Below are 15,341 nucleotides of genomic sequence, written 5' to 3'. Positions count from 1 at the left end.
CTTCATATGCTTGTGTATAATGGAGCTCTGTGAGTGATCTTTTTTCTTTTTTGATTTTCTCATCCAGAGATAATCATTGGTTTCTTGTTTGGCTGGACTATATTTTCTGCTTTGTAGAACAGACATCCTTATGAAAATCATTTGAGGATTAATTTGATACATAGCCATTTAGTCACTTATGGATAGATTTTTTAACATTATTTTGATATTTGACATTCAGATCATGTTATACTCATTGGTTTCTTAACAGTAAATATTAGTTGAAGCCAGTAAATGTTGGTTTGGATTTTATCCTACACATATATGTTTCCATGAATGGATGTCCATCTGAATGCAGTATTTCCTTCCCTGTTTCACTTCCGTCCAGACTTTATGTAGAGCTGGAGTTATATTTGGTATGTTTTACATCATGAGTTAGTGCTTGTTCAATATGTACTATTTGTTAGCCACATGGATATTTAAATTATTATAAATAATTCTTTAATAAACATGTTTTTTAATGTCTTTTTTTTTATTGGTTTTAATTTATCACATACAAACCGAGAGGCTGAGTTCAAATATAAAGGCATATGTACATCAATACTCTATACCATAGAATTGGGAAAAGTGTACAATTATAATAAAAACTTTGAAGATAAAATAGATAGAGACAGAAAACTAAGGGAGTCGTCCTAACAATAACAATAGTTCTGTTTCATACACTGTATCATGTCATTTTCAAATATCTTTTCTAACCTGTGCATTGATTTTCAATCAACATTTTTAAACCCATCTGAAAACAGTAAGGTAAAGCGCCTAATGGTGTTCGTACTAAAATGCTTCAATAAGGATAATGTTTCAACCAAGCTTCCCAGGATTTATTAAACTTTCTAAAAGAGTGAGAATTCCAAGTTACTGCCTTCTCGTATTGATAATTAGTTGAAACTTTCTCTAATATATGAGACATGTTGGGAGATTTATTACTTTGCCATGTCTTTGCTATAGTTAATCTTGCAGCAAATAAAATCTGATTCACAATTATTCTAAAATTTGGAGGAACTTTGTCAATACCAATGTGCAATAACGTTAGAGTAGGATTCAGCTTAATTGGATAACCTGTTTATTTTGGATATAAGTGAAAATACGGAATGCCAAAAACTGGTCAAGCAACTCCAGAACATGTGTACAAATGTGCCAATTTCATTACATTCTCTCCAGCACTTAGGTGAAATATCCTATTTATTCAAGGTTCTCAGTATCTTGCTAAAGGTAGTTTTTCAGTTTACTATTAATAGTTTCAAAACATTTCCTAGGAATCGGGATGGGTACTGTTCCAAAGGTATGGAGGATTTTAGAAAGGGTTTGCATTTTAAATGCCACTGATCTACCAATCCAGGACAATTATATTCTAGCCAATCTATCCAAATCCCTCTGCATTGTGTCCAGGAGTGTTGGAAAATTATTTAAATAAAGGTTACATTTATACCCAGGTATAGGGTTTTTCCCTTAGTCCATTTAAAATTGATGGCAGAGTTAAGTTCTTTTTGTATTCTAGGGGACAGACCGCTACCAAAAAACGCTAGGGGACAGAAACGCTACCAAACTGTATACTTGACAATTTCATGAATGCTTCTTCCACTATATTTCCTTATATTTCAAACTGACAAGGCCAAATTGATAAGTACTGGTATTTCTTGTTTGTCATATCAAAAATACACAGGGTGAATTTTCTACAAATTTTGGAATTCTCATCAATAACGTGAAATAATCAACATGAAAAAGAAGGAAGTAAAGAAAACAAGGTAGGTACAAAAATAGTCTTTAGAATGACTAAAAGTAATAAAGGTGAATCCAAGTAGGATTCCATAAACAGTTTCAAGCTGTTGAGATCCCATAGGGGTATAGGCAGAACTTTAGGTATTGGTTGCATTTAAATTTAGTTAAGGCATCTAGTTTAGGTTCATTTAGGTAAGGACACTATTACTAGAAAGGGAACAGAGAGGCTCCGGTAGGATATTCACCTCTTTATTGTTAATTTTGGAGAGGTGTACAGGTATCTTATTCATATTGGATGTAGATTTTTGTATGTGAGGTGGGCCAGGTTGGAAACCCCATTGTGCCAAAAGATCTTGACCAAGGCATAGTGAATTAACAATAAAGGTTATTCTATTCCTCATTATTACAAGTTTAAAAGGGAATCCCTATTTGCATTTAATTTGATTGTTTTGAAGTACTTGTGTGATAGGTGCAATATTTTTTCTTGCAGTTATAGTTGCTAGTGATAGATCTGAAAAAAATGAGATCTTTCAGTATGGGTCAGGTAGTGGAGCACCTAGAGATCTCCGTTAGTTTCTCCTTTATATGAAAATAAAGAATGCATGCCAGTACATCTCTTGGTATTCTTTCTGGAAGATTAGATGGTTATGGCCTCTGTATACTGTTAGTTTTATGCTAGTTGCTGATGGCAACAAGGTGGCAATCATGTTTTGTATATATGTTGTTAGCTCTGAGGCAGATATAGTTTCTGCAATAGCTGTGAATTTATTATTGTTTTTTTTTCAAGATCTTTCTTCCAAGTATGCTAGTTTTAAGTGGACCTGTTGAAGGGTGTCTTGTGTGTTGTTATGTGAATCTACTAAGTCATTATGTGTTCTAGTAAAATCATCCATTTTTTTTTCTATGTGACTCGATCTCCCATCTCCTAAAGGTCCCCTTTAAATTGTTGAATCAAAAGCAGGAAATCTTTGTGTAAAGAGCTCCTTAAGGAGACTAACATATCCTTCATTGTAGTGTCACACACATGTTGGTCTGTTGTTGGAAAATTGTTGGCGCTACTATAGTGCGATTCCTACCTCACATTCTATTTATAGCCTACTACTCCAGAAACTTATTTGTTTACCTTAGTAACCATTATAACATCATAGGAACCGGCGCTACTAAAAAAACTACCTCACCTTCTATTTCATGAAGATCCCCTTTAAGAAAAATTACTCACCTTCTATTTCATTAAAATTCCCATTAAGATTAGCCGTTGAAACCAGTAGAAACAAGCATACCCTTACAAAAAATGTTTTTACAAGAGTTTTATACTGGAGTGGTGCAAAGTGAAGAAACGCCATCATGATATCTCCTTCAACATGGTCTCCTGGTTGAGGAAAATTCTTGCTGCAAATGTGATGGCCCAGTGATTTTGACAAACAAGAAGGTCCGTGGACATAATGTGCCGGTATGGAGGTGCAAAAGAAAGGGTTGCCAGTCTGTTCAATCAGTAAGAAAGGGGAACAAATTCTTCCATTACACTGATTTGAACGGAAGACTCCCCTGTAATTTGAAGCTCTGTGAAATTTTAGAGCTAGTTTACCTCTAGAGCATCTGAATGCCAATGGAAGAAGTGCCAAAGCTTACTGATAGATCCACAAATACTGTGATTTACTGGTTCAATTACTGTCGGGAGGTCTGCTCCGAAATGGTATTTGTCACTAAGAGAGGAAAGTTGAAGGGTACATCATTCACTATAGACACACTTTAGTAGGAATCACACTATACTAAAACACTATAGTGCTAGCAATCACACTATAGTAGCACCAAATTGTCTATGGGATCAATATGCTCCCTGGTATCATTTAAAGCAGTTTCTCATCTTGTGCCGTAGAGATGAGATCTTGACTTTGGGCTTGGCTGCACTTATATCTGTAGTTGAAGCTAGAGACTGGCTTGAAATACAATTAAAGCTAAATTTTAGTATTACATTTCTAAAGTAAAACATATTTTTTTCAAATGCAGAAAGTTGGGTCATTACCTAAAAAGCTTTAAAAATTTAAAAACAGAACAGGACTGATACAGCTTTATTTGACATGTTGGATAGTGGTACAATTTAAATCTGTTGTTGTTTTTCTTGTTATTTTGTTGCTTTTTTATGTTGCTTCATGCCATAATGGCTAGTGTTGGCATGTTCCATATTCACATAACACATATGCAATCTTACCATCTGTCTGTCATTTGCAACCCCTATTTATTGTACAGCGCTGTGTAATAGGTTGGCCTATATAAATCCTGTTTATTATTAATAATAATAATTATAATATTAATATTTTTATGTAGGAGCATTTTACCTTGAGATGGACAATGAAGAAATATATATTTTTACTTTAAACTCAAAAATTGTTCATTACTAGAAAGCATTCAGCAATTGTTAAGGTACATGCTTCACAAAGACACTGTATTTTTTATATAACCATACACTATTGTATTTGTAACTCATGTTTGCAGCATTGTCGTAGATAGTTCATAACAATCTTTTATGTCAATGCTATTTTTGTATAAGAAACTTAAAATGTTTTCTATGTCTTCATCCAAACATCCGTTAAAGTAGACCTTGGTCCAAATACAAGCAGAGCCCTACCCTCAATGCTAGAGAAACATTTAATAAAAACCAATTAGAAAATAAAAGTTATTTATCTCATAATTCAAATTCCGGAGTCCATGTCTAGGTACTGGTAATGGGAGGGTCCAGGTTTTCTGGTGGGATTCTGGAGTAGAACGCTTCTTTGCACATTGCTGCTGAAAAACAACTTTTATTACTTTCATAAAGAGAAAACATTAAAATGTTTTATTTGTTAAAATGTTATACAAGTTTTTTTTTAAACAATGGGCCTGATTTATTAAAGTTCTCCAAGAATGGAGAAGATAGACTATTGCATGTGAACCTGAATGGTCCAGCAAACCTGGAATTTAGAATTTAGATTTCTTAAAATCATTTGCTATTATTTCCAAATCTTACCAGTCCTGGACCAGATCCATTCCTGGTTCACGCATAATACTTTACCATGCATGCACACAGAATTTAATCTATTTGCTAAGATTGTACAAGGAGCTACACAAGCAGATATTTACAAATTTACATATGGTTTTCTTTAAACACTCTTCCTTCTACCCTGTCTATTCTTTCCTACAGCATCTTATTGCCATTCTTAGTCATTTAGGGGTGTCTGATAATGGACTCTGCTTTGCAGATCCCAATGGTCAATAATTTCTAAATGAACTGGAGCTGGACAATTCTTCTACGATGGAGATTAAAGCACTTTTGCATCAAAGATATTTTAGCACTTGTTGGCAGTTACCTAATATATATAAAACTGTAATCAAGGTGATTTAAATGAAATAACTAATTCACTACAAGAATATATTTGCACCCAAAATGTAACCACGTGTGTATCCGTAGACTTGGTGCTTAGTGCCTTATGACTCAGTCCCAGTATATACCGTGTTTCCCTGATGATAAGGCATCCCCATCAAATAAGCCACCCCCCGATTTTTGCTCAAACAATTAAAATAAGGCACCCCCCGCAAATAAGACATCCTCCGATACCTGATACTGTGTGCCTCTGTGTGACTCCTCAATGCTGGCTGCAGTGCAAAGTGAAACTGAAAGTAACTTCAAAGGACAAGCAAGCTGCTGATCCCTGCCCCAACGGAGTCTGTTACCCGGCGAGTCAGTGATCAGAAGGGGACAATCAATGGCATATGAGTGATCAGAAAGGGAACAATCAATGGCACATGAGTGATCCGAAAGGGGACAATCAATGGCACATGAGTGATCAGAAGGGGATAATCAATGGCACATGAGTGATCAGAAGGGGACAATCAATGGCACATGAGTGATTTTCAACAATAAATGTGTACTGTAGTTTTCTTCATGGAAAAATAAGACATCCACCTGAAAATAAGACCTAGGGCATATTTTGGCATTTCAAAAAATATAAGACAGTGCCTTATAATAGGGGAAACAGGGTATCAGTGTACTCAATGTACATCAGGAGCTGTTTTCACTCATCATCATCCTTGTATGACAATCACAGAGCATTTGGCTAATTAGAAGTATATACCAGCTGTTATTATTTCTTTTCAGTTGTCAATCATTGATATAATTGATTTAATCAATTATAACAGTCACACTTCTCACTCTTCCATAATTGATTTTTATACGTTAATATCATTTATCGTAGTGACACTGCTTAATTGGTAAACAACAAGCTGTCACCAAATATTCTCACTGATTCTGTGGCACAGATTGTTGCTATTGTCACTGATAGCTACACAGGCATGAAGGCATTGCATTATGCTTGTATCATAAATACTTAGTGTAGTAATGGACCTTACTTCATTTGGTAAAACTTTTGTTGTCTATTGGTAACAAATATTACAAGAGTTTAGTGGGACTTTTAAGGCAGTAAGTATATAAAAACATTTTATTAACAACATATTCTTTTTAAAAATAAACAAAACAAAACACAGACTAAAAAAGTTTCCATGTTTTAATATTTGATTTCCGTATGCAACTTTGGCTGAGCAAAAGGGTTACACTGGTTGGTTTAACATATACCAACCTATAGAAAAAAGTTTTATAACGATCTTACAAATTTCGACACAATTCGCAGATTAAATCCACTTCATTAGGGAATAATTGTTTACAGATCGAAAAAATGAAGCAGACGGGTATCTCCTTAGAGGTGTGGAAGCCCATCAGTCCGGCGGCAACAGCCCCCCAGCTCTTATACCTACCACACAGATTTCTGGGATCCGCTAATAGGCGTCCCATGTGTTGGACAAAGTCCAACCCTAATTGATGGGGTCATCGGGGGAGCCGGGTTTGGATAGACTTCCAGACCTCTAGGGAGATACCCTTTTGTTTTCTTTTTTCTTTTTTGCAATAAAGGACTGGTGATTATTTCCCTGCTGCAATTTTATGTATGGAACTTTTGTACTGTTTTTTAGATTTAGCCTTTATGCCTCCTTTTTTGTTTTTGTTTAAGCATACCAAAATACAGATGTACTCACTGAGATCAGGACTCTGTGTAGGCAGTGCCATCACTTCCATGATTCTTTGTTCTTTGCTGTGATGATAATCCCTAATGCCATTGGCAATATGCTTGGATTTATTGTCTTGCTTTAGACCAAATTTTTGACTCATCAGTCCAGAACACCTGCTGTCATTTTGCACCTCATTCTGCATCTCAGTTCTTATGTTTTTGTGCAATATTGTGTCATTTGGACTAGTTTCTACATCAGAGGTATGACTTTTTGACAGCAAGTCTTTCATGAAGACCTCATATGACCACGCTTCCCTGGACAGTAGATGGATGTACCTGGGTTCCACAGGTGTTTGCTAGTTCTAAGTTGACAGCTCTGTTGGACATCTTCAGATTTCAAAGGAAAATAAGCATGATGTGTTTTTAATTGGCCAGGTCAATGTCCACAGAATCCACAGCCTGTTTCTTTGTGCTTTTTTGAAAGAGCTTGAATAGCAAATCTTCAAACCCTCTGCTCTGAAATCTTTGCCCGGGTGAGAACCTGCTGATATTGTTTCCCTTTATTTTGCCATGGTGTATGACTTACAAAAAACTGTTTTCCACAACTCCACCTTGGTAGCAGAGTTTGGTTGTTCCTCTCCCATTTTATTCTTACACAGCTGTTTTGTTTCAGTTAATGGCTGTGTTACAACCATTCTGTAATAAACAATTCATATTTGTGAAATAATTCTTACTTTACAGCATTTTTACACACCTGCCTAAAAATGTGCACAGTAATATACATAAATGTATTTGTACTGTTTCAAAATACAACTTTATGCATTGACATCCCTCCTAGACCAGCGTTGGCCAACTGGTAGTCTGCGAGAAACGTTTGGGGGTTCACGGCTCTGGCTCAGGAGAAGGACCCCGCTAGTGGGACGCACCATCTAGAGCCACGAACCATGTCTCCCGTACAATTCCCTGGCTCAGGGAGGTGGGCAGGCTGTGGCCCTGAACAAAACCCGCCCACTCTCCCATCACAGGTTCAGATCTGTGATGGGAGAGTGGGCAGGGTTATGTATTCATGACACCACTATAGGGAAGGTTTCTCCCCCTTTGAGCCGGTAATTTTAATGGTCCGTGGAACCGAAAAGGTTGGCGACCACTGTCCTAGACCCAGTCTATGCAGATGCTATGATCACATGCTGATTTGGTATTCTTTGTAGCCAGGTAAATCTCCAGAAAAACACTGGAGAGGAATCCAACCTGATTTTATTACATTAGATGTATTTCCAATCTTTCAGTCTGGAAAATTATTGACCCTTTGTTTACTTGATTACCTTTCTGCCTTCTGCACAGTGCTGGAAATCTCTGAACCAGATCTCTCTGACTGGTATCAAGACTTCTTTCAATATCTGCACCATTTTAAAAGCACCCAGGGTAACCCACCACATAAACCTCTACCCAAATGGGGCCCTCTACACAACATATATATTTAATCTGTATCTCATTTCTCTTATGTCGTTATATGTGGTTCATTGCAGTCTTTTGGGATACTTAATGGATACTGTAGTATTTCAATTAGATTCTGGGGTGAACATATATCTTTTACACCAGTGGTCCCCAACCTTTTACATGTTGTGGACAACTAAATGCACCAACACTGGACCACGCATACACGGAGAGCCGTGTGTCACTCAAAGGGGAAGAAACTTCCCTTAGAGTGACGTCATGATGCCAGAACCCGCCCATCACAGGTCTGAGCCTAAAGACACAACCGCCCACCTCCTTAAGCCTGGGAGGTCCGCCTCCGGCCGGTGCACTCCCCAAGTGGGGTCCCTCCCTTAGAGCTGGGGCCCACTTGTTAGGGGGTTGGGAACCTCTGTTTTACACTATTTGTTAGCGTTTTTTTTTTTTTGGTTTAACATTTATTGACCTTGTCAAATGCTGGATTTGACTATACTTCTTTAGGATTTTGAACTGGTAATCCCCTCTGCAATGAGCATCATTTTGTAGTAAAGCTCTAATACATGTTAATAAAGATGGTTGGAATGTTATTTTTTTAAGCTCCACTATACAAACCCTCTAATTCTTATATTTGATCTGTATCTCATTTCTCTGATGTCATTATATGTAATTTCTGCAAGTGATGGTGGTACATAGAAATTATTCTACAACTATTTACGCTACTGTGAACAGGTAAGTCAATCATCTAAATTGAGTGTTGGTACATACAGATTTGAGGTACCTATAGGTAAGGCCTTGGCTAGGTGTTTATGGAAAGGAGTTGCCTCTAGAGTACATTCCTATTTTTTTTTTCTTTGTTTACTTTCTCTTGTGACTTTTTTGGATGAAAGTGAATAGATATAAGAATAGCACCTTCTACAGTATTCTTGATGGTAATTTTAGGCTTTGAAGCCTAACTTCTAATTCTGTTTCTATTTATCAATAAAAAATATTTTGACAAACAGGCAAAATTTTGCTTCTAAGTATGCTGCTACTACCGCACTGCTTGTCTGGCTAAACCATAATGCTCTCTCAATTCTAAATGATGATGAGCTATTACCAGAACCAATAGTAATCATCTTCCTGTGTACTATATAGTGTGGTAATGACTATTATTTCTGGAAAAAGCTCTAAAATACTATAAAATAAATACACTTATAGGTTGTTGTAAACAATGGTGTGTCCTATTTTACATTGCCTAACTTTGTTGTGACCTGTTTGCTAATGGCCTTCAATTTTTTTGGGTACCAGTCCATTAATCTGACAAAGTAAAACTTTTGTCACATAAAAAGTCATCTTTATTAGTTAATTTATTTTACAACAAAACAAGCAAAACAAATTGCATTTATATTTACAAAGGCATAGATAACAATGATAAATAAAGTAACATAGCTAGGTTCCTAAAGGCGGCTTGTTAGTTGATGAATTGCCAGGATCCTATATGTCCTATGTACTTTATTCTTTAAAGCTTTTTATGAGTAAGTAAAAATACTGTCATAAAGATGCTTAGCTCATGGCACCAGTTGAAGTTAAGCAGTCTATACTACATTTAAAGTTACATTGACACATAGGTGCCAGACAGTAAAAATGGGTGTCTCATACTGCGTTAAAATATTCCTTAGGAAGTAAAGTACAATGCTAACACAGTACAATTCCAGAAACACAGAGACATTATCACTTGAGATGAAGTTATGATAAAGAACAGTTCAGTAGAGACCTAGTAAATAGAACTCTATGTAAACATGTTTCAGAAAATATGATTCTCATCAGTACAGGTCTTACTTTTTAAGAGACATGTGGTTTAGAGAGCCAGTGTTTAATATTCTACAGCAGCACCACTTTTGTGTACAGCATATATATGTAAAAGCTCTGTACAGCCCATTGCAATGAGAACTTAGGAAAAACTTTTATAGTCACTGTATATCAATATGCATTGAAAACACTGTTTAAAAAAATACAGTTCTCAGACCTTCATACACATTATGTACAAATAATTTTTTCCAGTAAGATGTACAGTTGTAAATATGTTTCACAAGGAAGAGAGTAGGTTGAACACTTAAGTAAGGCCCCCCCCCCCCTGTGATGTCCATGATTGGATGTCTTTAAGTCATGGAGCAATGTAGATCTGGTGACGTAGATCTAGATGTATGTAGATCTCAGTCCTTGACTGATAATTATCATTGCCATATCCTTCAGAAAATGCCCACATTATCCACTGAATGCTCCCAAAGAGAAAATATAAGGGATCTCCTTTGGCTTTACTCTGAAGCAAGATCAGTATGTGGCTTTAATACACAGATAACTGTGAAGCTCATCTGTTAAGAAAAACAAAAGTATGCATTATTACATGGCACTAGAAAACCAGTTAAGGATGTACAAGCCCCCCAAAAAATAATATATTGCAACCTATCATTACTTAGATGTGGTGGTAATTTATTAGGCTTTTGTGATAGGTCTGACTGATAATGGTTAAAATCTAGGTAATTCGGTAAATACTGTAAAGCTACCAAGGTAGTTGCAGAATATGTATTACTAAGATGGCTTCCTGTGGCTCACCCTAAGGCTTTTGTGCTAAATGAGAAGACGTTTTTCTACCTGTTCATCTACCTGCCCTACATAGTAGATGTACCAAACACCCAAGCATGTTGTTTCTTGTCAAAAGAAACAAAAAGGTTTGGTCCAAGATGACCCAACTAAAATTATCCCTATGATTTGTATGTAGAAATAATTTATTACAAATATGGGGTTACCGTAATATGATCCATATGTGTTTAAAAGTTAAACTTTATTTAATTATTCTTTAAAATTATAAAAGCCATGAAACACATTGAGTCTAATGAATGTAAGTTATTTTCTCTGGTGTTGACTGTGTAACCCTCATGTTCATGCTATTTGTGGGGTTGTTACACTACAATATCAACATCTTAAAATTGCAAAGTGTATGTTTTGATTATTCACAATGTTGGCATTATGTATATTTTTAAGATATGAAAAAAAAAAAAAACTTAAGCATATATCTTTTAATTGTTGCTCACATGTGAATGCCAATAAATCCCCTTCTTGTGCTGAGGGTAACCCAATAATTTCCAGATAAATTATATCCTGTTGTCAACAACAATTGACCATGTTAACCAAAGGCCCATACCACGGACATTCCCTGCCTTCCAGTGCTATAGATGGTGCAATTTTGCATTATTGGCATGTACATGAATGTTAGATGCATGCTTTCCAATAGACTAGAATGTGTAGGAAAGAAAACATGCTTCTGGCACACCTGTAAGTGTTGAATTCTAAAGAGGCTATGGTGGCAGACTTATTGAGTATTAGGAGACACAAAGCACATGAGCAGTTAATATGTTTTCTCTTCTACTGCAGAGACCTACCATTTGGATTAATTTTAGAGAGATGAAAAGATCAAATATTATATGACAACATATATGATCCTAACTATTATTATAAAAAAAGTAATAGAAAAAACTTTCCCAAGCAGCGAATATTATATACCACATATCATTAGCATAACAATTTTTTAGGATTAAGTTACTGTCATTTTGTTGTTAGTAGGAGATCCACACATAACTTTACTTTCCAAACAACCCATTTGGAAAAAAGACATATCTATTGTTTTGATGAGAAATCGTATACTAGATGTAATATTACTTAACACATATATTAAAAATAACACACAAGAATATCTTAACTAGCACAAGTGTAACCATAATTACATATAACTTACAAAGAAATGTAGTGCCAATCAAGTCCACGATAATTCCGTCACATGACTGAGCAGACTCCTGTCTGTCCACTGCCACAGTGTGTGTAATTTGTAGTTTTCCCTGAAGCTGTGATGCCGTTTATGAATGGTCTGGAATGGGAGACAACAAAGTATAATTATTAGTATTATTTAATATAAATCATTGATTTTTAAAGATGGGTAATTCCATTGTAAGATTTTGTAAACAGAACTGGTCAGAATTGGTTTAAGAAACATTATCACACACTTTGACATGCATCATGAGCCATTAACATATTATTTAATGGTCTAACATTTAACAATCCCTAAGGATGGGTGTATTTAATCTTTTTGCTGAAGAACCCTTGAAAATGATTTTCAGTTCTCTGGGGAGTCCGTACTTAAACCATTTTTTAGGAGTCAATGGAAACAAGGTGCCTTATTTATTAATGCTTTCCAGGGCTGGGGAGAATGCACTTTCATCAGTAAAGCTGGGTGATCCAGCAAACCTGGAATAGATTTCAAAGTCATTTGCTATTTACTAGCAAATGTTTTGAATCTTGGAACAGATCCATTCTAGGTTTTCTGGATCACCTAGCTTCACTGAAGAAAGCATATCCTCTCCAGCCTTGGAGGAGCTTTATTAAATCAGGCACAAGCTGTCTAAATTGGTGGCCAGAAGAAAGAAGACCCCTTGCTTCCCATACAGTGGTGGCTAGAATACTACTTCCAATATTACTTCTGTAGACATCTAAAAATGTCATTATTAATAGCTCTACCAAGTTATCTATGTGCAAGAACTTTGCAGACATCATTTAATATAGGATTCATCAGCCATGGTTCGACGGAACCTTAGCAGCTCCAGAGGAACCGTGGTTGTAAATGACTTATTTATTTACCCTATAATGACAACCACCCACAGAAAAAAAATATTTTAACGTGTCCTGCTAAATGGCATCTATAATAAATGTTGGCCTTATTTATTTCATCTACAAAATGTTTCCTAGTTACTGAAAAGCTGTGTTCTTGTTTGATAAGCTATTGCTTAGAACTGCAAAGTGAGGGCTTCGTGTGTTTACAAAGCATATTTCTCTTAGGTAGCACTGGACTGCACAGAACACATCACCCAAATGTATTATTAAATTGGATGCACAATACATTGGTAAAAAGTACTTAGGATGTATATACCAATATCTTTACAGTAATATTACCTTTTTCCTGAAGCATTGTCAACATTTATGAAATGCATGTTCCCTTAAACTGCTTAATAAACCGCATCAAAGTCAAGGAGTTTGTTTGTGGACAGTTACATTTTAAAGTTTGCTCAGTGTTTGGTTTGCTTGTTTTGGCTGAAATAATTTGTATGATTTCTATCAGAATAGGAGGCAGTGTTATATCTCTTTCACTGCTGAATAGGTTCGTATTGGAATCGGACACCCAACAAATATATCGTAATCTGGGAACAAAATGAAATATATTGCGGCTTACCTGTCCTTTGATTAGGGTGGTATTAATATGTTAAAAACTAAGTTTTTTTGGAAGTACATAAAAAGTACCCGTTAACCCTGATAGAAATATTATGTCCTTGTAACGTTCTGTGGATTTACCTAGGATCTCAAATTGTGGTATTAGCTTTCTTAGATAATGTGCCTGATTTGTAGTCCCATAGTATTTTTACATGACATAGTAATATAGGGGTGCTAAGGCATAGAGGTAAATTATTCAAATTAATAATAATCCAATACGGTGAACCCAAGTACAGTAACCAGAAGGTCGTATATATTTATTTGTCTTTATATATTTATTATCTTCAAGGCAATAAGAGCTCAATTTAGGATATATGTTTCAGTTATAAGCAGGGTTTCAATGTATATCTGTTTCTTTAAGATTTATCACATAAATCAACAAATATTTTAGTCAGTTTTCATTTTGTTAGTAACTTCAGTATGTATGAAAAAGTATGCTATGCTTAGGTCACTCAAACAATCAGGTTGGCATGACTTTGTTTTTCATTGAAAATATCTGAAACTGTGCATGAATAAAGAACATTTTTACAAAAATATGTTGCTGCCATTTTCAACAAAAGGCTTTTGTGTAGAGAGCATTTTCATAACAGAGAGAATTTCTATGTCCCACTGTTAGTGTAAAAGCGTGATGATGTGGTTGCAAATTATTAAAGGCAGTCACCTTCAGTTCTGCCTCTTACAATGGAACGGCTCTTAGGTTGGTATTCTTGGCTATATATAAACTGCTTTTCTGTGGTTTTATTTTGAGACTTATTGCTAAGTGCTTTGTTTTCCATCATCACTTAAACTCACGTGATCCTAATTTCTTCTATGTGGGCAGAATGCTTCCACATAAAATGTTATGGGCTTATATGGCTATGTACAAATTACCTGCTACAGAAAATATTTTTTTAATGGACATATTATAGTGTAATCATAACCATAGGAAATTGTATCTCTCTTTGTTTTAATAGTGCAATTTAATTTAGACTAATACATCTTTTTTTAAATAGACTAATACATCTTTTCAAACACAATATTGACTACTATTTTTTTACTGGACTAAATAATTATTGTTGGGTATATTTGTCAACAAAAATTGTGTGAAAGAATTTCCACATTTCAAAAAATATAAGTGGACTTCATGAAATGCAACTGTTTTACTAAAAAAATAGAGCATGTTTACTTTCAATGTGACTGTTCACTAAGCTTAGTGAATGGGTGATTGGAGTGAACATAACAAGATTGTGGGTGCAAAATTCCTGTTTTAATTACCCTAGCACATAATTGGGTATTCATAGTGAACACAGATTTATTTAATTTATATTAGTAAAATATTTATATCTGTAAACCACCTTTTCCAAAATAAAACAATTTGTTCTATTATGGCAGACAGTGTTTGCCATATACTATACTATACTATATACTATATTGGTACCCATTTCAAATTCATCAGAGTTAGAGGGGGAAGCGCCAAGCCCCATAGCACCTAATTTTTACTTTTATTTTTTTCACTTATGGACATTCATGGCTACATTCAGCATGAAAACTGTAGGGGGGAACTGGTGAATGATATTAGAAGAGCCATACCTCATAGCTCAGGAGACAATAAACCATATTTATATTTTTACAGCCTGACATGAATTGACATGGGGTGTCAGTAAGGCTGACCATCCCTCACACTCATTACCACTAAAAAAAATAGATCTACTTGCTTGGACTGACAGCCACATTCCACACCACACACCTTAGACTGACTGCCACCTGCAACTAAAGTAGGTGTAGGTTTATACTTTTTTTTATAGTTGTATTTAGTTAACTATCCTG

General features: G+C 35.4%; 1 protein-coding gene across 4 annotated transcripts in view; it reads right to left on the bottom strand.

Moving 5' to 3' along the window:
- Nucleotides 1-9,551: 9,551 nt before the first annotated feature.
- Nucleotides 9,552-15,341, bottom strand: part of CAMK1G (calcium/calmodulin dependent protein kinase IG) — a 37,543-nt gene continuing 31,753 nt past the window's right edge. For all 4 annotated transcript variants that reach the window (XM_072425372.1, XM_072425362.1, XM_072425354.1 and 1 more), the window contains exons 13-14: nt 12,013-12,141; nt 9,552-10,591 (exon numbers count right to left, since the gene is read on the bottom strand). In XM_072425372.1, coding sequence (XP_072281473.1) covers nt 12,051-12,141 — 91 coding nt within the window. In that variant the 3' untranslated portion in view covers nt 9,552-10,591; nt 12,013-12,050. The remainder of the gene's footprint in view (nt 10,592-12,012; nt 12,142-15,341) is intronic.

This window comes from Pyxicephalus adspersus, chromosome 1 (genome assembly GCF_032062135.1).
Source record: "Pyxicephalus adspersus chromosome 1, UCB_Pads_2.0, whole genome shotgun sequence".
Taxonomy (NCBI): Eukaryota; Metazoa; Chordata; class Amphibia; order Anura; family Pyxicephalidae; genus Pyxicephalus; species Pyxicephalus adspersus.
This window is presented reverse-complemented; position numbering and strand designations above follow the sequence as displayed.